The sequence below is a fragment of the Lampris incognitus genome, chromosome 14, assembly GCF_029633865.1.
Source record: "Lampris incognitus isolate fLamInc1 chromosome 14, fLamInc1.hap2, whole genome shotgun sequence".
Lineage (NCBI taxonomy): Eukaryota > Metazoa > Chordata > Actinopteri > Lampriformes > Lampridae > Lampris > Lampris incognitus.
Genome location: NC_079224.1, coordinates 18,472,852 through 18,498,363, shown reverse-complemented (window position 1 = coordinate 18,498,363; position 25,512 = coordinate 18,472,852). Strand labels below are relative to the sequence as shown.

The 25,512-nt window shown below is 46.1% G+C and overlaps 1 protein-coding gene across 1 annotated transcript in view; it reads right to left on the bottom strand.

Moving 5' to 3' along the window:
• The window catches only part of b4galt2 (UDP-Gal:betaGlcNAc beta 1,4- galactosyltransferase, polypeptide 2), a 243,398-nt gene that overhangs the window by 6,968 nt on the left and 210,918 nt on the right, over positions 1-25,512 (bottom strand). The window contains exon 7 of the mRNA XM_056293237.1: positions 7,742-7,846. Coding sequence (XP_056149212.1) covers positions 7,742-7,846 — 105 coding nt within the window. The remainder of the gene's footprint in view (positions 1-7,741; positions 7,847-25,512) is intronic.

The window sequence follows — 25,512 nt, the reverse complement described above, 5'->3', positions numbered from 1 at the left end:
TATGAGGAGATCAGAGCGCCCTTTTAATGCTACACCCAATGTTGTAAAGGCCAGACATGCACACATACCCATCGACTCACACACACACACACACACACACACACACACACACACACACACACAGTTACATCATCGTCACTGTACCTGCATGATAACTAATGAATGGACTGTTGAACAATGTTTCCGTCAGTCGTTCATTTGCTATTTGGCGGCATTTGCTAGACTGTGAATGTGTGTGTGTGTGTGTGTGTGTGTGTGTGTGTGTGTGTGTGTGTGTGTTTGTGTGTTTGTGTGTCCGCACGTGTGTATGTGCTGAAAATAAAGGATGGCAATGAATGTAGTTCTTTCTTCCCTGCGCTGGCCTGATGTCTCATTGATATGCCCAACCAGCGCCTCAGAGGGGCTGAACGAATGGGTATTTGTGTGCATGTGTGTGTATTTGTGTGTGTGTTTGTGTGTGTGTGTGTGTGTGTGTGTGTGTGTGTGTGTGTGTGTGTGTGTGTGTGTGTGTGTGTGTGTGTGTGTGTGCCGATGAGACAACAAACATTAGACAAACAGCTCAGAGGCGGCCTCCTGTGTAAATGCCGAACATTAGACTACGGCTCCTATGATAAACTCTCATGATAAAGGCTTTTTAATCCAACCTAAAAAGCAGCAGGGGGACTGGACACATGCATGTGTAGTGGCTGAACCACCTGACCCATGTCTTTGTATACGGACCGGAGAGGGAAACAAACACGAGGTTTCCATATCATAAAAAACATGTGTTGGTTTTAGCTTAATGCTCTTGGTAGATATCGGAGTGGGGTTTGAGTGGGAAGATTTTGTAGGTTTTTTTTTAAAAAGTCAAACATATTTTAAAGCCCATCTGTTTAAGGCTCTCGGTAAATATTCCCGTATATCACATACTTTCTCTTGCTTTTCCACCTCTCACTTCATTGTAGTCTACTGCTGTTCATATACAGCTTACAATAACCGTGTGTCTACTGATCAGCTTCAAACCTACCCATTTCTCCCCTTAGTTTTCCCTTCCCCGCCCCTACCTCACACCACACACACACACACACCTCATACACCACACACACACCTCACACACACACACACCTCACACACACACACACACACACACCACACACACACCTCATACACCACACACACACACCTCACACACACACACACACACACACACCATACACCACACACACACCTCATACACCACACACACACACACCTCACACACACACACACACACACACACACACACACACCTCATACACCACACACACACACCTCACACACACACCTCACACACACACACAAACCTCATACACCACACACACACACGCCACACATACACCACACACCTCATACACCACACACACACACACACACACACACACACGCCACACATACACCACACACCTCACACACACACCACACACACCTCATACACCACAAACACACACACACACACACACACCACACCTCACATACACCACACACAAACACACACCTCACACATACCTCATACACACCACACACATCTCACACACACCACACATACACACCACACACCTCAGATACACTACACACACACACACACACACACACACACACACACACACACACACACACACACACACACACACACACACACACACACCATACACACCTCACACAAACATTTCACACATCCTAAACAACGATGTTCGTCTTCTGTGGTGGCTGAACACTTGACAGCGTGGGGGCGGGTGTGGGCAGTACGGGGGAACGTTTCCAGCCCTTCCCAAGAACTGAAGAACAATTTCATCAGATTGTAATGAAATGAATACAAAGCACGAGCATTGGGGATGAACACTGAAAGCGTTGTCCATGAAGAAAAACAAGATCCATCGCCAAGCCTCTCGGGCCACCCCTCCTCCTCTCTTACATCCTCCCCGTTACCCTGAACCACGCTTAATTAAAAAAAAAAAATCCCAGATCCACTTTCTAAAAAAAAACCCAAAACAACAACAAGAAAACCTTTAATCTAAAATTTCCCAGACATTTTAATTAGGGTTCAGAAGGGCTGTAAAGAGGAAGTTTGCATCAGCTAATAGGCCTCTATTTTCTACTGCTCACTGGGGTTATGAATAATGCAATGGTCCCAAATACAGAGTCCCCTGTTGGTGTCACCTCTTGAGGAAGTTTAGCCCGAGAGAGAGACACACAGAGCGAGAGAGAGAGACAGAGTGAGAGAGAGAGACACAGAAGTGAGAGAGAGACACACAGAGCGAGAGAGAGAGACAGAGCGAGAGAGAGACACAGAGCGAGAGAGAGAGAGAGACACAGAGCGAGAGAGAAAGGTACAAAAACAGGACTTGAATATAAAACGCAGTCACACACACACACACACACACACACACACACACACATAGGCTTCGCAACTTGAGCAAACGCACACGTCCAGTCATCCAACTGATTTTATTGATTTTGATGAAGGCAACTGGACTTGTCTGACCCCACCTGCTCCCATGTCTGCTTGTGTCATTTCAGTGGGCAATTACTGAGAAATCTCTGAATCACACAGACACACACAGACACACACACACAGCAGCAGCAGCACAGGCAAAATTGGAAAAAAAAACACGCAACCATATACACGCACACGCGCACGCACACAAGATGATGGATGAGCCATCACGCGAGCTGTGATATGTTATTTTAAACATCTTCAGTTGCTGCCAATTTCAGTAAAAATGTCCCCGCTATAGAAATGGGTAACTTTAAAGAAGAACCGCTTCTCCACGGTTGTCTGATATCTCGCTTCCAGCATGTTACAGTGACAAAAAAAAAGTTTCTTCTCATTCGTCACGGGGCCCATATGCAGAACATCTTGCTTTTTCTCCCTCCATCTAAATTTCATTGGCTGGCCATGCAAAAAAAAAGAAGAAGCTGCAAATGAAAGTAATCACATGTACTTGTAGTTAACTACTGTAAAAGGCCTAATTAACTAGATGGGTGTTCCTGTCTTGTCTAACGATTCAGTCGTGTCCACCGGTGAAAAGTACAGTCACCCATTTCTAACCATTGTAGTGAATTCCGGGGGGAGCCGGGAATCGAACCTGGATAGCTCGTACCATGGGCGACTGCGCTAACCAGTCGACTAAAGCGTCCAACCTGTTAGCCAAGGGCTAGCGAGTCTAGTCATCCGCGGTTGTTACGCTGCCCCCTCCTTCAGCATATCCGCTCCCTCACACCTCTGGGCGCATGCGCTTCTGATGGCCTCACGGTCTCAGCATCCCACTTCTGATACCATTGTAGCGAATTCGGGGGGCAGCCCGGGAACCGTACCCGAATAGCCCACACCACGGGCGACTAACCAGTCAACTAAAGGGTCCGACCCGTTGTTAGCCAACGGGCTAGCGAGGCTAGTCATCCGCAGTCGTTACGCCATCTCAGGAAAGAGTACTGTTATTTGTCTGTCCACAAAATCAATCAAAACCAAAAATATGAAAGAAGTGCAAGCACAGTTTTCCTTTGCCTCGCTGCTCTGCCATTAAACATTCAATGCAGCAATCCAACATTAACTCCAGCGATCCTTTTATTATTAAAAAGGAAGTCACTAGATTTCACATTTAGTGCCAGCTAGCTGTGCTAAAGGTGCTAACAAGTTGTTTTGCAGTGAAGCGGAACAATGTACGCCCGGCGAAGTGCGACATCAAACCAAACTCTGAAAAGAAAAAAAACAAAACAAGAAATTAATGAAATAAAAGCACCCGGGCTGTTGACATACCGTTACACCGCTACACTCCTCGGGCTCACATTAGCCTCATACAGTACCAACGTGTTTCAGCTAATTAGACTGTGTGAAAACAACAGCTCACAGTGTCTCAAATCAGCGACGGGAAGTGTTTTACCGAGCTCTTCAAGACGCGAGAGCGCAGCTGCCTGCGCGGCAAGCGTACTGCATCCGCCACTTAATACATGAAGTGTGTGTGCGCTCGTACGCACAGGTAGGAGAGCACTACCCACCGGATGTGCCTCTTCAGCTGTACAGAGATGCAGAGATCTTCATCGCTGATGAAGAGGGACTCGTCAAAACTGTATGGGCACAAAAGGCTGATCGTAGCGCCTTTGATACACGAGACGGGAGGGTTGAGAGGAACGATTAATTAAAAGTGTGGCGTGGGATTTGCCATGATTGCTATTGTTGTGTGATTGTTGGTGCATGGATCGGAGCTGTTGCTGATCAAAATGCAGCGATAACAGCGCAACATGGGATGAAAATGGGCAGAGGCTTTTCAAACTCGCGGCGCTACTTTTTGAATAATTTTTCTCACAGGTGTGTGTGTGTGTGTGTGCATGCGCATGTTAGATATATAGATATATGAATATGTGTGTGTGTGTGCGTGCACATGTTCGATATATGGGATATTATATTACATACTACAGAATATTATATTACACATTAGAGACATGGGAAGCACAAAAAACATCCACTTCCCTTCCTGGAATCTGCACACAACTCTTGTACCCGACCATTTTTTCCCCCTCCCATCCATCCATCCATCCATCCTTTATCCAAGCGGCTTATCCCAATTAGGGTCGCGGGATGCTGGAGCCTATCCCAGCATTCATTGGGCAGCAGGCGGAGAGATACCCTGGACAGGCCGCCAGGCCATCACAGGGCCCACACACTCACACCTAGGGACAATGTAGTATGGCTGATTCACCTGACCTACAGGTCTTTGGACTGTGGAAGGAAACCGGAGCACCCGGAGGAAACCCACGCAGACACGGGGAGAACATGCAAACTCCACACAGAGGACGACCTGGGACGACCCCCAAGGTTGGACTACCCCAGGGTTTGAAAGCAGGACCTCCTTGCTGTGAGGCAACTGCCCCTAAAGGGCCCGAGCCAGATTTGAACCCAGGCCACTGTGGTAAGGACTCAGCCTTATGTGGTACGCACTCCACCAGGTGAGCCGGCGGGGTGCCGGTATTGATCCAAACAGCCAAATTTCCACGAAGCACAAAACGCAAGATGAAGGAAAGTCTCTAGTCTTCCCCACCAGTAGATGAATACGTGCGATCACTGTGCAACACACTAGACAAACCATTTCTTTGGAAATATTGAAAACCCCTTTTCATACTTTTTTAACCCAACTTTGGGTCCACACCGAGACGGTGACCAGCACAGTAGCACACATCTGTATTGACACCTGCAAAACAAACCTGAGGGACTATTGGAAGAAGGCGCCCACGGTTCACTATATCTGTATTCTCAACTGGTTACAACTATCTATCGATTTCTGTGCAGAGAAGCGTTGTTGTCTGGCCTATCCAGGCATGAAAACGGGAGCTGTTAGAGGAGAATAAACAGTGATAATCCATGTTTAAGCAGCTTAATGTGAGGTGCTATACCCCTGGTGATTAATGTGTCTAGAAGGGCTCATCTCACCATAAAGGGCCTCATTCATCAAGCCATAAAGTAGCACATTTGTACAGGACGCGTTTTTTTCACATTTGTGTGAAAAGCATCTTAAACAGGTATAATGGAACTTCATCTCAGCTGACAATTAGCAGCATTACATCTCCGAAAGGCAATATTTGGTTAAACACATTTGGGACGCGGCTTTTCTGCATCTTTTAATATTCAATCTTTTGAGTGATCAGCAAGGCATAGCCAATTAATTTTGAGGGATTCTTTCTTTTTTTTATGTTGTCATGTTTTTGTACATTTGCATCTGCATGACACGTTGTCTGTCTTGTAGTCTGCTCATACTTTTATATGTGCTGCGAGAGATGACTCTTTAGGTCTTTGGACACTACTGTATTATGCATGTATGTCGGTAATGTACTGGATCGTTTCTGACAAATCGGCAGCACTGCTTTGGTATTACAGCCGGTTTGGACCCCATTAAATAAACGGAGCATAAAACTACCAAACACATTTACAACATTTTATATAGCATTTTATTTATTTAAATATTTTACTTTTATTTTTATTTTAGTATTTCTATTATTATTTATTTTTATTCTATTTAATTAATAAATAATTTATTTATTTTATAAAACGTTTTTCGGCATGGTGGGGCAGTGGTTAGCATGGTCGCCTCACAGCAAGAAGGTCCTGGGTTTGAGCCCCGAGTACAACCTTGGTGGGTCGTCCCGGGTCGTCCTCTGTGTGGAGTTTGCATGTTCTCCCCGTGTCTGCGTGGGTTTCCTCCGGGGGCTCCGGTTTCTTCCCATTGTCCAAAGACATGTAGGTCAGGTGTATTGGCCATACTAAATTGTCCCTAGGTATGAATGTGTGTGTGTGTGTGAGTGTGTGGGCCCTGTGATGGCCTGGCGGCCTGTTCAGGGTGTCGCCCTGCCTGCCGCCCAAGGACTGCTGGAATAGTCTCCAGCATCCCCGCGACCCTGAGAACAGGATAAGCAGTTCAGCTAATGGATGGATAAAACATTTTTATAAAGCGTGTGAAGAAAAATATTCACCGGCCAGTTACTTTTATTTTTTTTTTGCTTAATTTGTCTCCATCAGCATGCCTGGACATTGATCGATCCAACATCTTTCGATCAGTATAGAAATGTTGAATACACCGTATCTAGAGTCAATGTGGGGAACATTTCTCTCTTTCTCTTTGTCTTTTTCTTTCTTGCTCTCTCTCCCACCCTCTCCTCGGCAGAATAGTTTGCAGCCCATAACCTCATCTGCACATCTTCTTGCATGAAGACTGCTTGATGAAGCTAACCTTGGTCATGTTTGTAGTCATAGTGAGGGCAGAACTAATTGAAACGGTAACAGTGGTAGAGACAGAATTAGGCTGTTATAATTAGGTATGTTGTCTTTAATAGGATGCACCAAGTGTGACAGGAGTGATGCAAATAAACAAAGTATGTTATTAATATCATTATTAATAGTATTATGCCTTTGTTTGTTGAGCCATGGAGTACCCCTGTGATGTCATCTGGATGCAAAACAGGAAAGTGCCCCATGTCTGTATTCTACATTTTATGAATTACTTTGTTGGCAGTGCTTTCAAGCAATGCAGATGGGCAGCCTTAGGGCTGATGGTAGCCCAAAGACAGACGAGATGTGCTTGTTACCGAAAAGTTCTCAGTTCAAAATCTGCAGACTAGCCGAGCAGGTAATTTGAATGTGGAATTCGCTCTTCGTGGTCATCATCTACTTCTGAGCTGCACTAGAGCAAGGCACTTATACCCAAATTGCTCCTGTTGAGGCACAAGGTGACCAACATCAGAGGATGCCGGGCAGCTGAATTGCACCGGAAGGCTCCCAGGTATGAATGTGTGTGACAGGGAGAGTGGCACCTCTGAGAAACAGCTCCATTTTCTCCAGTAAGCTGCCCTAGTGAAACGGGAGCTTGAAAGAACTGCCTTCATTGGGATATTACCCCTGATAGATGGAAGAATAAATGGAGCTAAACAACATGGGTTACAGCAAACAAAATTGTCCTGAAAAACAACAGCTGTTCATGATTGCTGGCCAAACTGCATCTATATCTCTCTATGGCACCCATACATCAGCATCCAAAGAGTGTTGCTCTCTGGGTTGGAGCAATTACGAGGATACAATAGTGATATCACGCTGTGTGCTGCGCCACGTAGGGTATCATTCTCTCGAAGCTTGACAAATTAAGCAGAAAAAGCATCAAAATAGTGTGGGTATGCAGCAGAAGAAGCACAACAGACTCAGTATGAATCACAGAAAGGTGTGTAGCCTTTGTTGTTATACCTTTGTGGGTTCGGCTCATTGTGTTTGTCTCTCTCGTGTTTGATCATTCGGTAGCGGCCGATCCGAACGTCTGGTCTGGACACCTTCATACCGTTCAGTGTAATTCTGCAACACAAAAAGACATGATATCTTTGAGAGAGAGAGAGAGAGAGAGAGAGAGAGAGAGAGAGAGAGAGAGAGAGAGAGAGAGAGAGAGAGAGAGTTCACATGTCTTGGGTGATTCGATTACAAGTGGACAGCTCTAAGCACAGGTGTGAATGCACCTCTTGAGATCCGATTGCTCAGGCCACATTGGGAGGTGGCCTGGGATGCATTTTGTTCACATCTGGAGTGTAAACACACGTGTCTCAGGCTGCATTGAAGGACCGCCTAGTAAGTGGTCACCAAAGCCTCCTCTGGGTTTAGTTTAGTTTTTTTTGTTTACCTCATCTGTAATTTCTGACACACATCAGACCCACAGCTGTGGAAGAGCCCCCACCCGCTTGCACATTCAGGTTCAACTTCAGGTTCAAGTTAATTTATCCACCGCAGCACAGAGCCTGACCCTCAAACACACTAGAATAACTGAACAATCTGAGCCCGAACCGACGTGATCGGGTCGAGCCTGACAGGGTTCAGACATTTACAGTTTCCCACATAAGTTTTACGAATGAGTTTCAACTTTTGCTGCGTATTTCTAGCATAAAATGAAAGAAGGCAAACAATCAGAGCCTGAAACTCCTAATTCACTCGGTTAATTTTCCTCATCAGAAGAGGAAGGCCAAAGAGGAGGTTTATGGAGGGAGTGAGGGAGGACATGCAGGTGGCTGGCGTGACAGAGGAAGACGCAGAGGACAGGAAGAGATGGAAACGGATGAGCCGCTGTGGCGACCCCTAACGGGAGCAGCTGAAAATAATAGTAGTAGCAGTAGTAGCAGTAGTAGTATTAGTAGTAGTAGTAGTAGTAGCAGTAGTAGTAGTAGTAGTAGTAGTAGTAGATTTGGTGTGACATTCATCTGCCATTGTAATAATGTGAAGCTATTTACCCACAATAGACTGTTTCTTCAATGCAATATATCAGGTCAGGGGTCTGAAGGTTTTCAGACAGCTCTACATCATCATCATCGTCATCAGAATAATAACGTTTATTTACACAACATTTTTTAAAACCATGCCTTGCTTCATGACAAAGGGGAATGGAAACAAAAGAAAAGAAGAGCAGTTGAGATATGGGATGATTCATTTTATTTCTTTAAGAGCACTTCAAACGTTGTACGACAACATGATGGCGTGTTAAAATGAGGCTCGAATGAGCAAGGGTGTCTCATTTTGTTAAACGCCTGCTGCTTCAACCCCTCTCCCCGCGTTTCTGTACTGCATGTTTATTTACGAGACGAAGGCAGACACGGTTTTAGATGATTAACGCAGGCTTCATTTAATTATGTCGCTCACTCATACGGGCTGGTACACTCCGGTGCCCGAGCCGTTTCCTCACTCTCTCCTTTCAGAACGCGCAGCTCCCCCTTTCTCGGCCTCCCTTCGGCCTGGCGTTTCCCCCAGCACCCAGCTTCATATAAGGGACAGGTTGTTAGTCTGACACGCCTGAGGCTGATCATCAGCCTCCCCATCACGTCAGCTGTCCCTCGAGCCACGCCCCCTCTCGCCGCTCGCTTGCAGCCGAGGCTAAAACACAACCCCCCCCCCCCCAAACCACAGTGATGTATGTGTTTATTTGCATATAGAGTGACCACAAGTGGTCACTCGAGACACATGTGGAGACGCATTCTCGTCCCGGTGTGAACAGACACGCTTTGGGTTGTCCACTTGTGATCAGATCACCCAAGATGCATGTTAATGCCGGGTGTAAACAGCCTCAGAGAGAGAGAGGGGAGGGGGAGGGTGTGAGAGAGATTTTAAAAAAGGCATTGATTTTTCTGCTATTGTCCAGTGGAGCCTCTGGAGGACAGGCGTGATGTGGTCACGGGAGCGGGATTGGGTGAAGCAGGCAAGCAGCGGAGTTCTGGATGTACTGGAGTTTGTTTAGGACTTGAGATGATGAGCCATAGAGAAGCTGCAGTAGTCAATTCTGGATGTGATGAAGGCCTGGATCAATGTTTCGGCAGCAGAGAAGGAGAGTGATGGGCGGAGACGAGCTATGCTTTTTAGGTGGAAAAAGGTTCTTGGTGACTTGACTGACGTGATGTTCAAAGGAGAAGTTGCTGTCGAAAATGATTCTGAGGTTGGGGATGTGTGGGGAGGGAGACAGAGTGGAGTTATCAATGTTAAGGCAGAAGCTGTGAGTAGTTTTGGTAAGGGATTTGGGACCGATGATCATCATGTCAGATTTATCACAATTTAGTTTGAGGCAGTTGGCTTGCATCCATGATTTAATTTCAGTGAGACGGTTGGTCAGACTGGAGTAAGTTGTAGTGGTGATGGATTTAGTGGAGAGTGGCGTAACAGCGGAAGTGGAGACCATGACGACGTATGATTTTACCAAGGGGAAGCCTATAAAGGATGAACAGGAGAGGACCACACGCTTAAACCTGGGCGAAGACTTGGGACAGAGGAGCGGTGAAGGAGGTGCAGTTGTTGATGCTGAAAAACTGTTGTCTGTTTGTAAGACATGACTTTAGCCAAGATATGGCAATACCGGTGATGTTGAGGGAGTATTCAAGGTGGGAGAGAAGAATGGTGTGGTTGATGGTGTCGGAAACTGCAGTGAGGTCGAGGAGGATGAAAATGCTGGGGTGGTTAGAGTCTGCAGAGAGGAGGAGGTTGGTATTTACTTTAAGGAGGGCTGATTCTGTGCTGTGCTGTGAGCAGAAACCAGACTGAAATGGTTTGAACAGGTTTTTACAGATGAGGTGAGCTTTGAGTTGGGAGGTGACAACACATTCCAGTATTTTTGACAGAAAGGGGAGCTTGGAGATGGGCCGAAAGTTGTTCATGATATCAGGGTTGAGTCCAGGTTTTTTGAGGATGAGGGTGACAGCCACCAGTTTAAATGTATGGGAGACTGAACCAGAGCTGAAGGAGGAGTAAATGATTTCTGTGATGAGTGAGATAACTGTGAGATAGTCCTTAACAAGACTGGATGGGATGGGATCCAGAAGACAAGTGGAGGTTCTCATTCCTACCCATAAGGTTGGACAGCTCCACTGGGGACACAGAGGAGGGCTTTGACAGGGCTGAGTGGTAAAGGCGGGGAGTGGGGGTGGGGGTGTCAGGTTGCTGTAGATAGTGTCAATTTTAGTTTGGAAAAATGAAAGGAAAGAGTTACACTTGTTAATTGTGAAGGAATTGGAGGTTCTCTCACCGGGTTCGAGAAGTTTGTTTATTGTGGAAAAGAGAGCCTTGGGGTTGGTGGAGCCAGGTATTAGGTGTGAATAGTAGGTGGGCCGGGCTGTGATGAGAGCATCTTTGTATTGTTGAAGATGGTCTGTGTAGGCTTGGAGATGCACTGTTAAACCAGTTTTCTTGTAAAGTCTTTCAAGATGGCACTTACAGGACTTCATTTGATGGAGTTCAGGAGTATACCAGGGAGCTGAGTGTGTGAATGAGACTATTTTGGCATTAATGGCAGCCAGCTGATCAAGACAGGAGGAGAGTGAGTCATTATAATAATTGACAAGATTGAAGGAATTATCAGACAGCAGGGGAGGGGAGGCAGACATTTTACTGGCAAGAGAGGCTGAAGGGGAGATAGATTTGAGATTTCTGAGGGATATTATGCGTTTGACTTTTGGGATGGGAATGGGAATCTCAATGTCTATGGTGACTGCCAGGGGTTCAGAAATATAGAGGTTGAGGCTGGAGAGTTGATGTATTGTGAGACCAGTGGGGTAGACCAAATCCAGGATCTGATCACGGCTCTGAGTGGGGAAGTTGATATGTTGTGTGAAGTTGAAGCATTGTAGCAGTTCCAGGAATGCTATGGCAGATTTACAGTCAGCGTCATCAATGTGGACATTAAAGTCAACCAGGTTGAGAAGGGAAGGTGAGATGGCACATAGCTGGATCAACAAATAAATAAGAGGAGTCAGACAGAAAGGATGGATTTGGCTTCCGGGGGGGGGGGGGGTTACACAACAGCAGTGACCAAGGGAGTTTGAAGGCAAGGTGTTCGAAAGAATGATCGGCAGGAAAGGAAATGGTAGTTGTTTTAATGTCAGTCCTGTAAACAGCCGCAACACCACCTCCCCACCCCTCAAGACAAGGTTAATCAATGTATATGAATCCTGTGGGTGTGGTCTGGTTTAATGAGAAATAGCCCAGGGGTTTATGCCAGGTTTCAGTGAGGCAGAGGAAATCAAGATTACTGTCAGTTATAAATTAATTCAGAATGATGCTTTTGTTATCGCGTGAACGAGTGTCAAACAAAACCAGTTTCAGATAACGTTGTTTTGTGATACGTTGTGAGGACTGAGGGAGGGGATGGAGATTGGACTGATTCACATGTCGTTTGTTGTGGTGACGGTGGGGGTAATGATGTGTGTTGGTGATATGGTCAGGAACGGGCAGAGGTCAAACAGCAGTGTCATCACACCACAAGGGTGAGCCGATGTGAACGAACATCATTGTTGTGGGCAAAGGGGAAGACGAGTGTTCAAGAAGGCACATATGTGATGTGAATAGCCAATCACGTGTGGAGGAGAGAACAGCATGCTGCAAATTAGCAGCAAGCATGTGACTATCTAGCATGTTCAGGTGGAGACCCTCTCTTCTATTCAGAAAGGAGCCTTCCCACAACAATGTTATGGGCTAGACTCATGGACTGAAACCAGGTATGAAGGCTGGGAATTCTGCTAAAACACCCCACACCGCGACCTAGTGTGGGAATTGGGCCAGAAATAAAAGCGGTTTTTCCACAACTGTTGAGGAGATTAAAAAGACAGATAAAATCACCTTTTGTCAGCTTAGACTGCTGACGGGCAGTGTCATTGGAGCCGGCATGGACTATTATTTCTCTCGCAAGAAACGAATGGGGGAAAAAAAGCCACTTTATTTTGTCATTGTACAGTTGTTCGGCTACAACGAAATGTGTTCTCGGTATTTAATCCATCCTATGGTATAGGAGCAGTGGGCAGCTGCAGCACCTGGGGACCAACTCCAGTTCTTCTTTCCACTGCCTTGGTCAACGGCACAGACAGGAGTATTAACCCTAACATGCATGTCTTTTTGATGGTGGGAGGAAACCGGAGCACCCAGAGGAAACCCTCACAGACATGGGGAGAACATGCAAACTCCACACAGAAACTGTGGGAAATGAATCAAGGAGTCCTGGGAGTTTCTCTAGGCTGTCAGGGGCAGTAGCTTCAGGAAAACAGTGTATGACCGCATTAACGAAATGGATGTTTCAGACTATGGAGTCCCCAATAATCAAGGTATTGGAGGGGGAGAGAGGAGTGTGTGACTGATCGACAGTGCTGCCACCGACAGTCTTGGGGGGAGATGAATGTTGTTGGCCTGAGGAAGCGGCATTGGGACTGGGTGTGACCAACCTGCCCAAACGTAAGGGAGAACGATGAAGGGGGACCCATGCAGCAGGACCCATGGTGGCAGCGGCAGCAACAGCTGGGATAGCAGGAGTAGTCCCAGCTGGAGCAGGGATCAGTTCCACGTTGAAAGAGGCAATATCGGCCATGAGAACAGCATCAGCTACGGGGGCATCACAAGAGCAAACCGTGGCATCAGCCATTAGTAGTAGCATGGTAAACCAACTTTAGAGGTTTATGGGCGGAGGCAAGGCAGCTCAGCATCTTTTTTTTGGGGGTCTTGCCATGTCGGAAAAAATTCAAATGTAGCCAAACACCTGGCCATGAGGTTTCCTCCTTTGAGGCGCTAATGTTTAAGCTCAATGGTTCACAATTTACCGTCCCCAAAAATCCAACTGTGGATTTTTCTCTGGTTCTCTAATTTATTATCTAGTCTTGTGATACATTATGACAAGGTTGTTCTCTGTGGTGATTTTAACACTCATCTAATAAATTATGGACTCTTTCAACTTTGTACAATATATGTTTGGCCCAACACGTAACTGTGGTCATGCCCTTGATTTAATTTTCACCCTTGGCGTGAATGTGTCAATCTTTGAGTGTCTGGACAGACCAATTACCACAAATGCATAATTTTTACCTGTGAATTACAGTCCGCTATTTACGCCCCATTCCATATTATGTGCATACGCGCTCTCAATGACCGAAGCGCTCCTAAGTTTTGTGCCTTTTTTAGCCACTACACAACTGACTTTCTGAAAACTCACAACCTTGATGTCCTAGTTGATGGTTTTAATTATCTATGCTCGTCAACTTTAGAGTTGCTCCCCTCAAAAATTGAATTTAAGCAAAGTGTAAATTGCAACCTTGGATAAATGAAAGCACTTGTAGCTGTAAGTGGAGGAAGTCTGAGCCGAGGTGGAAGAAAGCTGGTATTCATTTCCACTTCATGGCTATGAAGAAGCTTCTACTTCTACTCATCAGCATCAGAAACACTTTATTTGTCATTTCATTTCATGCACTTGCGCACATGAAATGAAATGAAGTCAGTTCCCCCAGCCCACAGCAGTGCAACACAAAGACAAAAACATATCCAAATACAAGAACTACAAGAACACATATATCCAAACTAACACATATATCTAAACTAAGAAAAAAAAAAAATCACTGTCCAGGAGAACGAACGCCAGCCAGAATGACTGTCAGAACTGCTGGTCTGCATGGGCTAGCAGTTAGCTTAGCCTGCCCTGCTTCCATGTCCTGTCAGACTGCCCTTGGTGTTTCCTCTTTGGGCAAAGGTCTGGTCAGGGCCGTGGTCCTTGGGCCCACAAGACGCAGCAGACCAAGCTCCCTCAGCCGAGCCAATGCCAGCTCTCCCAGCCAGACACCTTCAACACACCTCCCCACATTCCACACGACACTAAAAACACAGTCAAGGCTAGGTGAGGCCACCGCCAGGCCACGCTTTGTGTTATCGGAACTACCGGTCTGCATGGGCTAGCAGTTAGCTTAACCTGCCCCACTTCTGCGTCCTGTCAGACTGCTCTTGGTGTTACCTCTTCGGGCACAACACCAGGCAGGGCCGTGGGCCCTGGGCCCACAAGACACGTAGACCAAGCTCTCCCAGCTGATCCAGCGCCAGCTCTCCCAGCCATCAAATGAATACAAACTTAGATGCAAACGTGGACAAAGACACTCCATGGACGGTATTGGGTGAGGCCGCCACAAACGTGAATTCGCGCCACCATTGTCCCACACCGGTACTGGGTGAGGCTGCTGCAAATGTGAATTTGCGCCACCATCTTCCCACACCGGAAGCAGAAAATCCTATCGTTCAGACAGAAAATTCTCTGTGTCCATTAACAACCATATGTCTTCATTTGCTACAGTCAAGAATGGTCAATTTTAGGACCAATTTTATTCTCCTTTTACGTGCTCCCATAAGGTAATATTATTCATAGACATGGTGTTTCCTCTCACGGTTATGCTGACGACACTCAGTTGTATGTCTGTGTTAAGCAGACTGACCTCAGTAAGTTGAGTTCATTAGAGGAGTGCCTAGTAGATGTAATGAAATGGATGTCTAAGAATTTTCTTTAATTAAATTCAACCAAAACAGAAACTCTTGTTATTGGCTCCAGCAAAACAAACATTCAAATAATACCGTCTACTGGGTACCTGTCTGAATACATTAAGCCCGTTGCTAGCAATCTTGGCATCTTGTTTGACTGTAATTTTAGCTTTGAGCAGCACATTACCAAACTTGTACAAACATGCTTTTATCATTTAAGGGACACTGCCAGAGTTAGACCCGTGTTAAGTTTTAAAGATACAGAAACTACTTTTACTTGCTTTTATCTCATCACGCCTGGATTACTGTAACAGCGTTTTTTATATCCCTAAATGGAAAAACTGTAGATCATCTACAGACAGTACAGAACCCAGTTGGCAGGCTTTTAACCAGCGTAAACAGGTTTGAACACATCGCCCCAGTTTTAGCCTCTTTACATTAGCTTCCAGTATGTTTTAGAATTGATTTTAAGATTATTTTAATTACTTAGAAAGCACTAAATGGCCGCTCTCTTCAGTATATCTCAGATCTTTTATTCCCGTACATCCCCGCTTGCACTTTGAGATCCTCGGGCAGGGGCCTTCTATCAGTTCCAGACTGTTGGCTGATGACTAAGGGGGACAGGGCTTTTGAAATAAGAGCCCCCGAGGGTCTGGAGCACCCTGCTCGAGGAAACACGGCAGGCTGAGTCAGTGGCTTCTTTTGAATCTAAGCTTCTTCTCCTTCCCTGATTTCATCGGATTCTGGTTTTGATTTTGTTTTGCCACGTTTAATTTTTAATGTGGTTCATTTAGTACTTTTATTATTTTATTGCTGTGTTTTTATGGGTTTCTATGTTATGTGTTGTGTTCTTTGCTTGCTATGTGGAGCACTTTGTAACTTTGTTTGATAAGTGCTATATAAATAATATTATCATTATTATTATTATTAGTCACACCTACAATCATATTGAGGCCCTGTGCGAGTATGTGTGTGAGTGTGTGTGTGTGTGTGTGTGTGTGTGTGTGTATGTTTGAGAAAAACTCTCTTCCCCCTTCCTCTTCTGATCAGAGGGAGATTTAGCATCATGACACGCTCAGTTCTGTATGTCCAAACTATCTGTGCCCGTCGCCCTACAGACAGCGTACGGTGATTTGTTTGCCATGACAGCGAGGGAGATCCTTGGACTTTGTTGTCACTGATGTTAATGAAGCATCTTTTTACGTCATGCTTGCGCAGTGTTAAGTTGTTTCTGTCATGTAGCTGGCTAGGAACAAGTAAAGACTCAAAACAGCCCCTTGGCACAGACAGAATTGAGGTTGAGGTAGGTGGCAGTTGGGGGTGGATGATGGGTGGGGGCCATTGACTATCAAAGAAGGGGTTGGATTTACTATAAGGAGACTCTGGGCACCGACAAGATTTATTAGATCATATGTAAATGAGTGCGCTACCTCATCCCTATGTGATTGACAGTGCTGGTCAATATATCATTTTCCCCAGTGACAGCTAGCGTAAAATGACATACAACTACTCCTATTTCAGTCAAAACATTTTAGTTAACAAGGCCAAAAAAAAAGTTATTGCTTTTGTTATCAACCCTTGGAAAATAAAAGGCTGAGGTTAACATATAGAAATATGAGGGATGTCCGTTCCCAATAGCCACTTCATTTTGTTATCATTTAGTCAAGGGCGGCACAGTGGCACAGTGGTTAGCGCGGTCGCCTCAAAGCAAGAAGGTCCTGGGTTCGAGCCCCAGGGTAGTCCAACATCGGGGGTCGTCCCAGGTCGTCCTCTGTGTGGAGTTTGCATGTTCTCCCCGTGTCTGCGTGGGTTTCCTCCGGGGGCTCCGGTTTCCTCCCACAGTCCAAAGACATGCAGGTCAGGTGAATCGGCCATACTAAATTGTCCCTCGGTGTGAATGTGTGTGTGTGTGGGCCCTGTGATGGACTGGCACCCTGTCCAGGGTGTCTCCCCACCTGCCACCCAATGACTGCAGGGATAGGCTCCAGCATCCCCGGGACCCCGGTTGGGATAAGCGGCTTGGATAATGGCTGGATGGATCATTTAGTCATCACTCCCTTATTCGAGATAGGACACAGGTTTACTTCCATTTTGGTGAAACGATCCCCACTTCTTCCAGTCTATCAAGCAAACGGTTGACATAACTATTCAATATCCGTGCTATTTGGTTACTCTGATCAGAAGGGGTAGAGGGAAGTTATGATTTCGGGGAGCTGGGTGCTGGAAAGACACCATTAGCGGTTGTTTAAAAGGAAAGGTCCCAGCGTATTTGCCTTGTTAAAAATCAATGTTTTCCATTTAATTTCTTGCTTAATGTTAGGCTGGTTTGAATCTGTCTCTCCGCTCTCCTCCCTGCTTTGAACTTGCTTTTCAAAAAGGCTTGTAAAACAAACTGATGCAGCACCATGATGAAATGCCGGTACAAGACATTTGCTTCGTAAATTATACAGGGGTGGCATTTCCTCATAGCACTGTCCAACTGTTCAATTATAAAATAACACATTTGATGCCTGAACCTGAGTGTTGTTGTTGGAGACGGTACACAATAATGTGTAGGGGACAGGAAACTTGACTTGGGTTTATGGTCTCGGTCTTTTACGGCAAAAGTTAAGGGAAGGCTGAAAACGAATGCATTAGTGTATGTGTGTGGGGGGGAGAGATGTAGCGTTTGTTGCACGGTTTAACTTATCATGTTGCGTTGTAAGTACTCGGGTCTGTCTCATAGTCTCGACAAAATAATCTCCTTTCAAAGAGAATGCATTAGCAAATAAACATACGCACCACCTCCCACACTGCATGTATACGCTTATCTGCGAGCACGTGAAGTTTCAAGTCAGCTTCTTGTGAAAAATTAGCTATTTGAACTGAACAATGGAAGACGGCTCGATCTTAGCTGACCATTTTTTGCACAACACCCACACGTACTCCCATATTTATAAAGAAGTGTACATCGCCACTGCACATGCATCACAGGCCTGCAGGAAAGGTTGCAGGAGGGTGATGTTGTGTCACTGTGGTATGAGCTGAGCCGTGAGGGGAGAAAGGCCTACTGCAGCCTGGAGACACCAGTGAAACCTGCAACAGGCAGCTGCCAACCCCCCCGGCCCCTGTGACGCCACGAACCCCACCCCTACAGGGAGGCAGCGGGAAGGCAGCTGCTGTGAAATCCCCAGCTGTCATGACATCTTTTAACTAATTTTCAAGCTTTCCAGACGACGGCGTGAATAACCCACGGATATCGGGGAACGGGGAGAAGTGAAGTGGCGAGGGGGAGTGCATCGCAGTGCCTTTCAGATACCGGGACCGGAAACGCCGGGTTGTGGTAAGGCTGAAAGAGGTCCCCAGTCTATTCAAGACGGAACTACAATCCTGGGGTTTGGGGCTGGGGAATCCATTTTTCTATACAATGTCATTAGCTCCGCCATGCCACCGTGACGTTTCCAAGGTCTTAGCTTATGAAATCAGTGTGGAACGTTTAACTGAATATGCTCCAGTGTTTCATGAGACGCTCTAAACCCCACATCTAAGACACCCCGACCGTCTGAAAAGGTTCGAACCTCCGGAAGCAGGGTGAACTGCCCACTGCCCCTCTCGCCTAAGAAAAATATATCTGCCAGCTAATATGATCTACCATGAAAGGTAGCATTTGCTGCTCGAGGCGGAGTGCTGTGTGTCTGTGTGCGTGCATCTGTGTGCTTACACACACACACACACACACACACACACACACACACACACACAAACCATGGCCGTAGTTGATTGGATTAATCAGGAATTTCTCCAGCTCTCCTCTCCTATTCCCACCAGTGGAGTTAATTGCATTAGAGCAATGGAGTGGAGGGGAATGGGGAGCTAAGTCTGACACCCTGCCTCACTTCTCTCTCTCTGCCTGCTGAAATAAGACGGGAGAGAGAGAGAGAGATTGCTGATGAAAGAGAGCAAATTCAGCCAGACAGAGGGAAAGTAATAGAAAACGTTCTGTGTGTGTGTGTGTGTGTGTGTGTGTGTGTGTGTGTGTGTGTGTGTGTGTGTGTGTGTGTGTGTGTGTGTGTGTGTGTGTGTGTGTGTGTGTGTGTGTGTGTGTGTGTGTGTGTGTGTGTGTGTGAGAGTGAGAGTGAGAGAGAGAGAGAGAGAGAGAGAGATCCTCAGTGAAACAGGTCTGGAGCAAAAAATAAAAAACTTGTCACGGCAAACAGCAGTTTCTTTTTTTTGTACTGGTAGCTGAATTGAAAGCTTGCATCTCTCTTCACATGCAGGATTAGTTTTATGAAAAGATCCAAAATAGAAAGAAAAAAAGAAAGGCAACAAACATCCATTAGTATCAATCAGAGAACATGTCTGTGTGCCCACATGTCTAAATTTGTCTCAGGTTGCTCTCCTCACTCATTCCCCATCTCCCGTCTTTCCCGTACAGCGTGTCCATCTCTACTTTTCCTATCTTTTCATTAACAATGACGATACAGAGAGGGATGGGTACGCTTACTCTCTTTTTTTGAAAAGAATATCCATTTATTGATTTTTACCCATATCTTAAAACCTCACAGACCTGGAAACAATCACTCACTTGTTAACATGCTCATAATAATCCAGCACATCGTTGCATGGGGGTGGGTGCAAAACAGAGAACATTCTAAGCACAGGACTAAAGTTAAAATGTGATCAGCGAAATGACAAAAACAATTTCCAGTACAACATTTTCAGCCCTGTGCAAGTACCACCAAGGTGGATCATACCATTTTACCTCCTACTCTGAGCTGCTTGCAGCTCTATGGTGACATGTGCTCTTATAAGCATTGAACCTAGTGAACACAAATAGATTAAAGCTGCGCGTTCACCCAATACCTCTTTCAAAAAAACCACTGCTAGCTCTAGCACTGGGTGTCCATTCTTGGATCACATTTTGAACTACTGAGCGTCTCCTCTCCGGCACTGGGAGCGTAGTGTTTGCTATGCAATGAGATGAGTTTCATGACAAAAGGAATATCAATGACAAAAAAACCTACATTTTAAGTGAGATTTTTGATTTGGTTTAAAGCCGAAAAAGTCGGAAAATTTAAATGAGCAGTTTGAAAGCAAACATCAGTCTATACCATCAGGTATTGCCAGTATATCGACTGTTATACAGTGCTGTAGCTACAAGCTGGCATACTCATCACTGGGCACAGGTCATTTATCACTGGCACCCCACTGTAATTCTTCCTGCCTTCGCTTTAATCATATTGTGATAACACACATAAAAAATGTTCAAAAAACTGATTTCTCTTATCAACACTTCATTCATTTTCATGTCTCCCCTCTGCTTTGACACAGATCTAGTGTTACGTTCCTCTCATGTATCGCCCCCTCCCTCATCTTATTGGTTGTTGCAACTAGACATGACAATGATGAGCTGTGCGCTTAGTGAGTAACTGAACTAAACCTTAGACCATTTTAGTGAGTTTGCTGACATCTACAGGTTAAAAAAAACATGTAAAGGTTAAAAACATGGTAGGCTTGTCTTGGTACTCTGTGATGTTAACATAGCAGGATAAACATAGCTGCAGCAAATAACATTATTAATGGCACTGTTTGAATTAGGTGTATCAGTACACCTATCAGCACTGACTGACAGACAGACAGACAGACAGAGCTAACACTAACTGTTAATAGGACAGTTGATTGGCACACCTACATCCAACAGAGCCATTATTAATGTTATTAGCTGCAGCTGTGTTTATCCTACAGCTCTAACGTCCCAGAGTAACAAGACCAGCCTGCCAACTTTTTGACCTTTACATGGGCTCTTTAACCTGTAGATGTCAGCAGACTCACTAAAATGATCTAGGCCTGGGCAGGGGTGGGCAACATGATCCAGAACGGGCCGGTGTAGGTGCAGGTCTTTGTTCCAACCAAGCAGTTACACACCTGATTCTATTAGTCAACCAACAGTCTTTGCTAAAGATCTTGATTTGTAGACTCAGGTCCTTTCTGGATCATGTTGCCCATCCCTGCTAGGGTTTAGTTATTCTTTCAGTTAAAGTTCAACTTTGTGGGAGTCCGGGTAGCGTGGTGGTCTATTCCGTTGCCTACCAACACAGGGATCGCCGGATCGAAACCCCGTGTTACCTCCGGCTTGGTCGTGTGTCCCTACAGACACAATTGGCCATGTCTGCGGGTGGGAAGCCGGATGTGGGTATGTGTCCTGGTCACAGTTAGAGCGCCTCCTCTGGTTGGTCGGGGCGCCTGTCCGAGGGGGAGGGGGAACTGGGGGGGAATAGCGTGATCCTCCAATGCGCTACGTCCCCTTGGCGAAACTCCTCACTGTCAGGTGAAAAGAAGCAGCTGGCGACTCCACATGTATGGGAGGAGGCATGTGGTAGTCTGCAGCCCTCCCGGGATCGGCAGAGTGGGTGGAGCAGTGACCGGGACAACTCGGAAGAGTGGGGTAATTGGCCAGATAAAATTGGGGAGAAAAAGGGAGAACCCCCCCCCCCCAAAAAAAACAAACAAAGGTTTGTTTCAACTTTGTAAAGAGGTGCTAGGTGCTAGTGCTAGGCATTAGGTCCCTGTATTCTAAGTGCAACCTTTTCATAGAAAACTACAAAAAATACAAGAAGTTCTAAAGTGGAAAACAGCCTAAATCTGCTGAATGCAAATTCACCAAGTCCTTACTTGCATGGACTCAGAAACAATAGCACTTTGCATCTCTGGCATTATGTGTCCTTGTTTCCTTTAACAAAGGCACATTTTCCTGTCACAGCAGTTGCTGACTGCGACTGTAATGTCTAACCCCACTCTGTTTAATAGCTCATGTATCCCCTCCTTCCTCCCTATTTTTCTCCCTTCCTCCCTCTACACCTTTCCTACTCCCTTATTCTACCACTTCTCCCCTTCCCACCATCACCCTCCCTCCATCCCACCCTCCGTCTCAAAATCTTGCACGCATCCTGCATCTCTTCTCTTGTACCCCCCCCCCCCACTAACATGCAACCCATACCGCCCTCTTGTGACGATTCAGAGGAGACGAGAACTCCCCCCTTCCTCTCTGCTTTCGCACGACGGACCCACCTGACAACGGAGCTTGTGCTCATTCAGGCAGGAGACTCGGTGCTGCTGCATACTGCAGTGGAAATCAGCTGATTTGTAATACACACAAACCGCACTCAAACGTTCACAGTAAGTCACCCTACAACAACTGCTGCTCCTTGCTCCTGCTGCTAATGCTCCTCCTGCTGTCTGCTGCTGGTGAACCTCCACCCCCCCCTCCCCAGCCTCCACTGCTCAGCTCTGTTTATTTGTGCGTAGATGCTCACTGCTGTGAATGTCATTTGGTTTATGTATAATTACTGTCATATTGACAGCGTGATACCGTAAGGAAGACGTGTCTGCCAATTCTGTTTGTACCTCCATACGGTGGGACACGGGGGCGGAGAGGCTGTTTGTTCCTGCTCCTTGCTCGAGCTTTACAACGCTTGCATACATTTATTTGTCCAGGGGGCAATTTGTTAAGTGGAGGCTGTAACGGTGGACATGTCTATACCACCTCCTCCTTGATTAATTGTTTAACAAGGCTCAGAAGTAGACTTGAGGGGAAATCTTGCCCTCTTCAGCGTGGCAGTTATGACAATCTCGATCGAAGCAGAAAGAAAATCAAATACACTCACAATTGGTCAAGAAAATGCGTTTTTTTCCTGCTTACAGTCAAGTTCTGACTCGATTCAGCCTTTCCTAAATTACCCACAATTCATTGTACACACTGTGGTCTGAGAGCACCCCCCCCCGTATGAATAAATGAATGTATGTGTATCATTATCAACTCGCTGCTCACTGTGTCTTGTTTCCTTCCCCTGGAGCCGTGACGAAGAAACAAGTAAAAGAGCCGGCTTATATTTCTCATCAGTCTGAAATTCCCCCCGGCAGTGACGTCAAATCTTAAACCTATCCACAACACCCCCAAGAGGCACAGCATGGGGAAACACAAATGCTGCCGTCCTACAGTGAGCACTACTACTAAGGACCGATATGCGGAGACAAAGTTGAGAAATGGTGACATTTCCCTTTAAGATAGACTTCATGTAATAAATAAGTTGTGCCCGAATACTGCAAAACCTATAGCCATAAAACTACTGCTTAGAGTAATTTTTAAATAAAATTGAATGCAGGCTTTGACGCAACAATAGTAAGATGATCCTCATTAAAAGGCACAATGCTCTGAGATAGTAACATTTACTCCACAGCTGCACTCCTGTTATAAAAGTTTCAGATGGGTCACAGAAACACCGCCAGTCCCTGTGGTTTTGTAGCCATGCCGGCACATCATGCTGGTGTACAGACTGTGCTGAAAGCCACTGCTGCAAGGGTATAGAGGAGGAGGGGTGTGTGGTGGGTGTGTGAGAGGGATGCTGGCAGTGTAGGTTGGTCTGCCGTGCAAGCCCTGGGGACAGGTACAGTCTCTGCCCAAGGCTGCTGCTGCAAGTTCAGATGGGTCAGAGGTGGGCGAGTAAGGCCTTGCTTCCTCCATCTCTCTTTCCCTCTCAGTCAATTCATCTCACTCTCTCACTGTGTGTTACCCCCACCAACTGTGTGTTGTTTAAGAGTGGTGGAAGTGGCACTGCAGGTTGTGGAAGTGGCTGCTACTCTATATACTGCCCATGCCCCATGCCCCGTGTCCTGGCCCTCAGGGTATGGCTCCAGTACAGGAACAAACAAGGACAGATACTCCCTCCAGGCAAGTACTGAGCTGGCAGAAGATGCTCGAGGCAATTGCCATGCCATAGTCTGTGGCATCAAAGCCGTGGTCCAAAAAAAAAAAAAAAAAAGTCTCCGGAGGGAACAGAGAGATACTACAGGCGGAGAGACTTTATGGAGAGATGGTGAAGATGGAGAGGAAAAGGAGGGCATTTGGCAAAGAGAGAGTGGGTGTTGAAGATGCATTTAGGCATTAAGCTGACACCCTAAATCAGCACAAACTGCAGTTAGTGAGAAGAGAGGGGTCAGATGTCCTGCTCAAGGACAGGTCAGCGGGACGTGTCGGAAGTTGACGAACACTGTGGAGGCTGAAATCCGAGAATGTTCATATGCAACAAAAATGTCTGCCTAACCTTCAGGCCAGCATGTCGCCCCTTTAAATGACAGAGCAAAACCACAAGGCAGCTATTGCGTGCAGCGACCAAACCCAGAGTTCTGCCTTTATCCCTTCCAGCCTCCCCATTCCTTCCTTCCTCTCCTCCCCCCAGATGATTTGTAGAGTCCAGAGAGACAGGACTGCTAGATACGCTGCCATGCCTATTAGTTCGCTCAGCTGAAAAGTTCAGCCTGCCCCTTGAACACCGCTGCCATTCCCGAGACTTGTAGTCCATGCACGAATCCCTATCTGAGTTCTTCAAATACAAACGGTAGTTGCATAATACTCGCCTTACTCGTCAAATGGAAAAGTCTACTTTCACCCCCACGCCAAACTCAATAATCTCGCACAAGGACACCCTAGTAGCATGGTTGTTTGCTGGATGCAAAATGGGGGCTTGAATCTCATTTCTCCAGTGTGAAGGACTGCAATGCACCCCTATTATGGGGACAACGGCAAGAACACGTGTTCAACATACAGGAAGCCACAGAAGACCAGTGTTCGATGAAAGAATGAAAGGAAGAAAGGGGAAACAGCGAAGAGGCTTTCACATAACAGGCCTCTTCTTTGCCTTCCTCTAACACACCAGCATGCACTACACAACACAACACAACACAACACAACACTCTGGGGTTCCCCCAACAGCCTGTCTGTCCACACAGGGTGTTTTCAAGGGCACTTCCGATCAAATTGGCCTACAAAAAGGCTGTAAAACAAGCCAGCCTTGAAAAGAGAGCAGGGAAAAAGGGGGTGGTGGGTTGGCGGGGTGTCTTGGAGTACAGTGAGACACAACCTTCATGCTCTTTGCGTGCTGATCGCCGTATAGTTTTTCTTTTTAGTTACCACAAGATTGAATCTGAGTTCTTTACATGTCTAAAAAAAAAGAGACACAAACAAGGTGTGAGAGCGAAGGACAGCATGGTGGAATTTGCAACCCTACTACCCAGTGTAACTCCACTCCTTGTATGGGACTACCCTATCCTATTTGTCGTTACGGACTTCTTACTTTCTCTGCCGGAGTCTTCATTTATTGCACCATTCAAGTCACATGAACGGCGTTCACGCTCCATGAGGCTTGCAAATCGTTCCCATGTATTTCCACCCTACTCAGTACTACTAT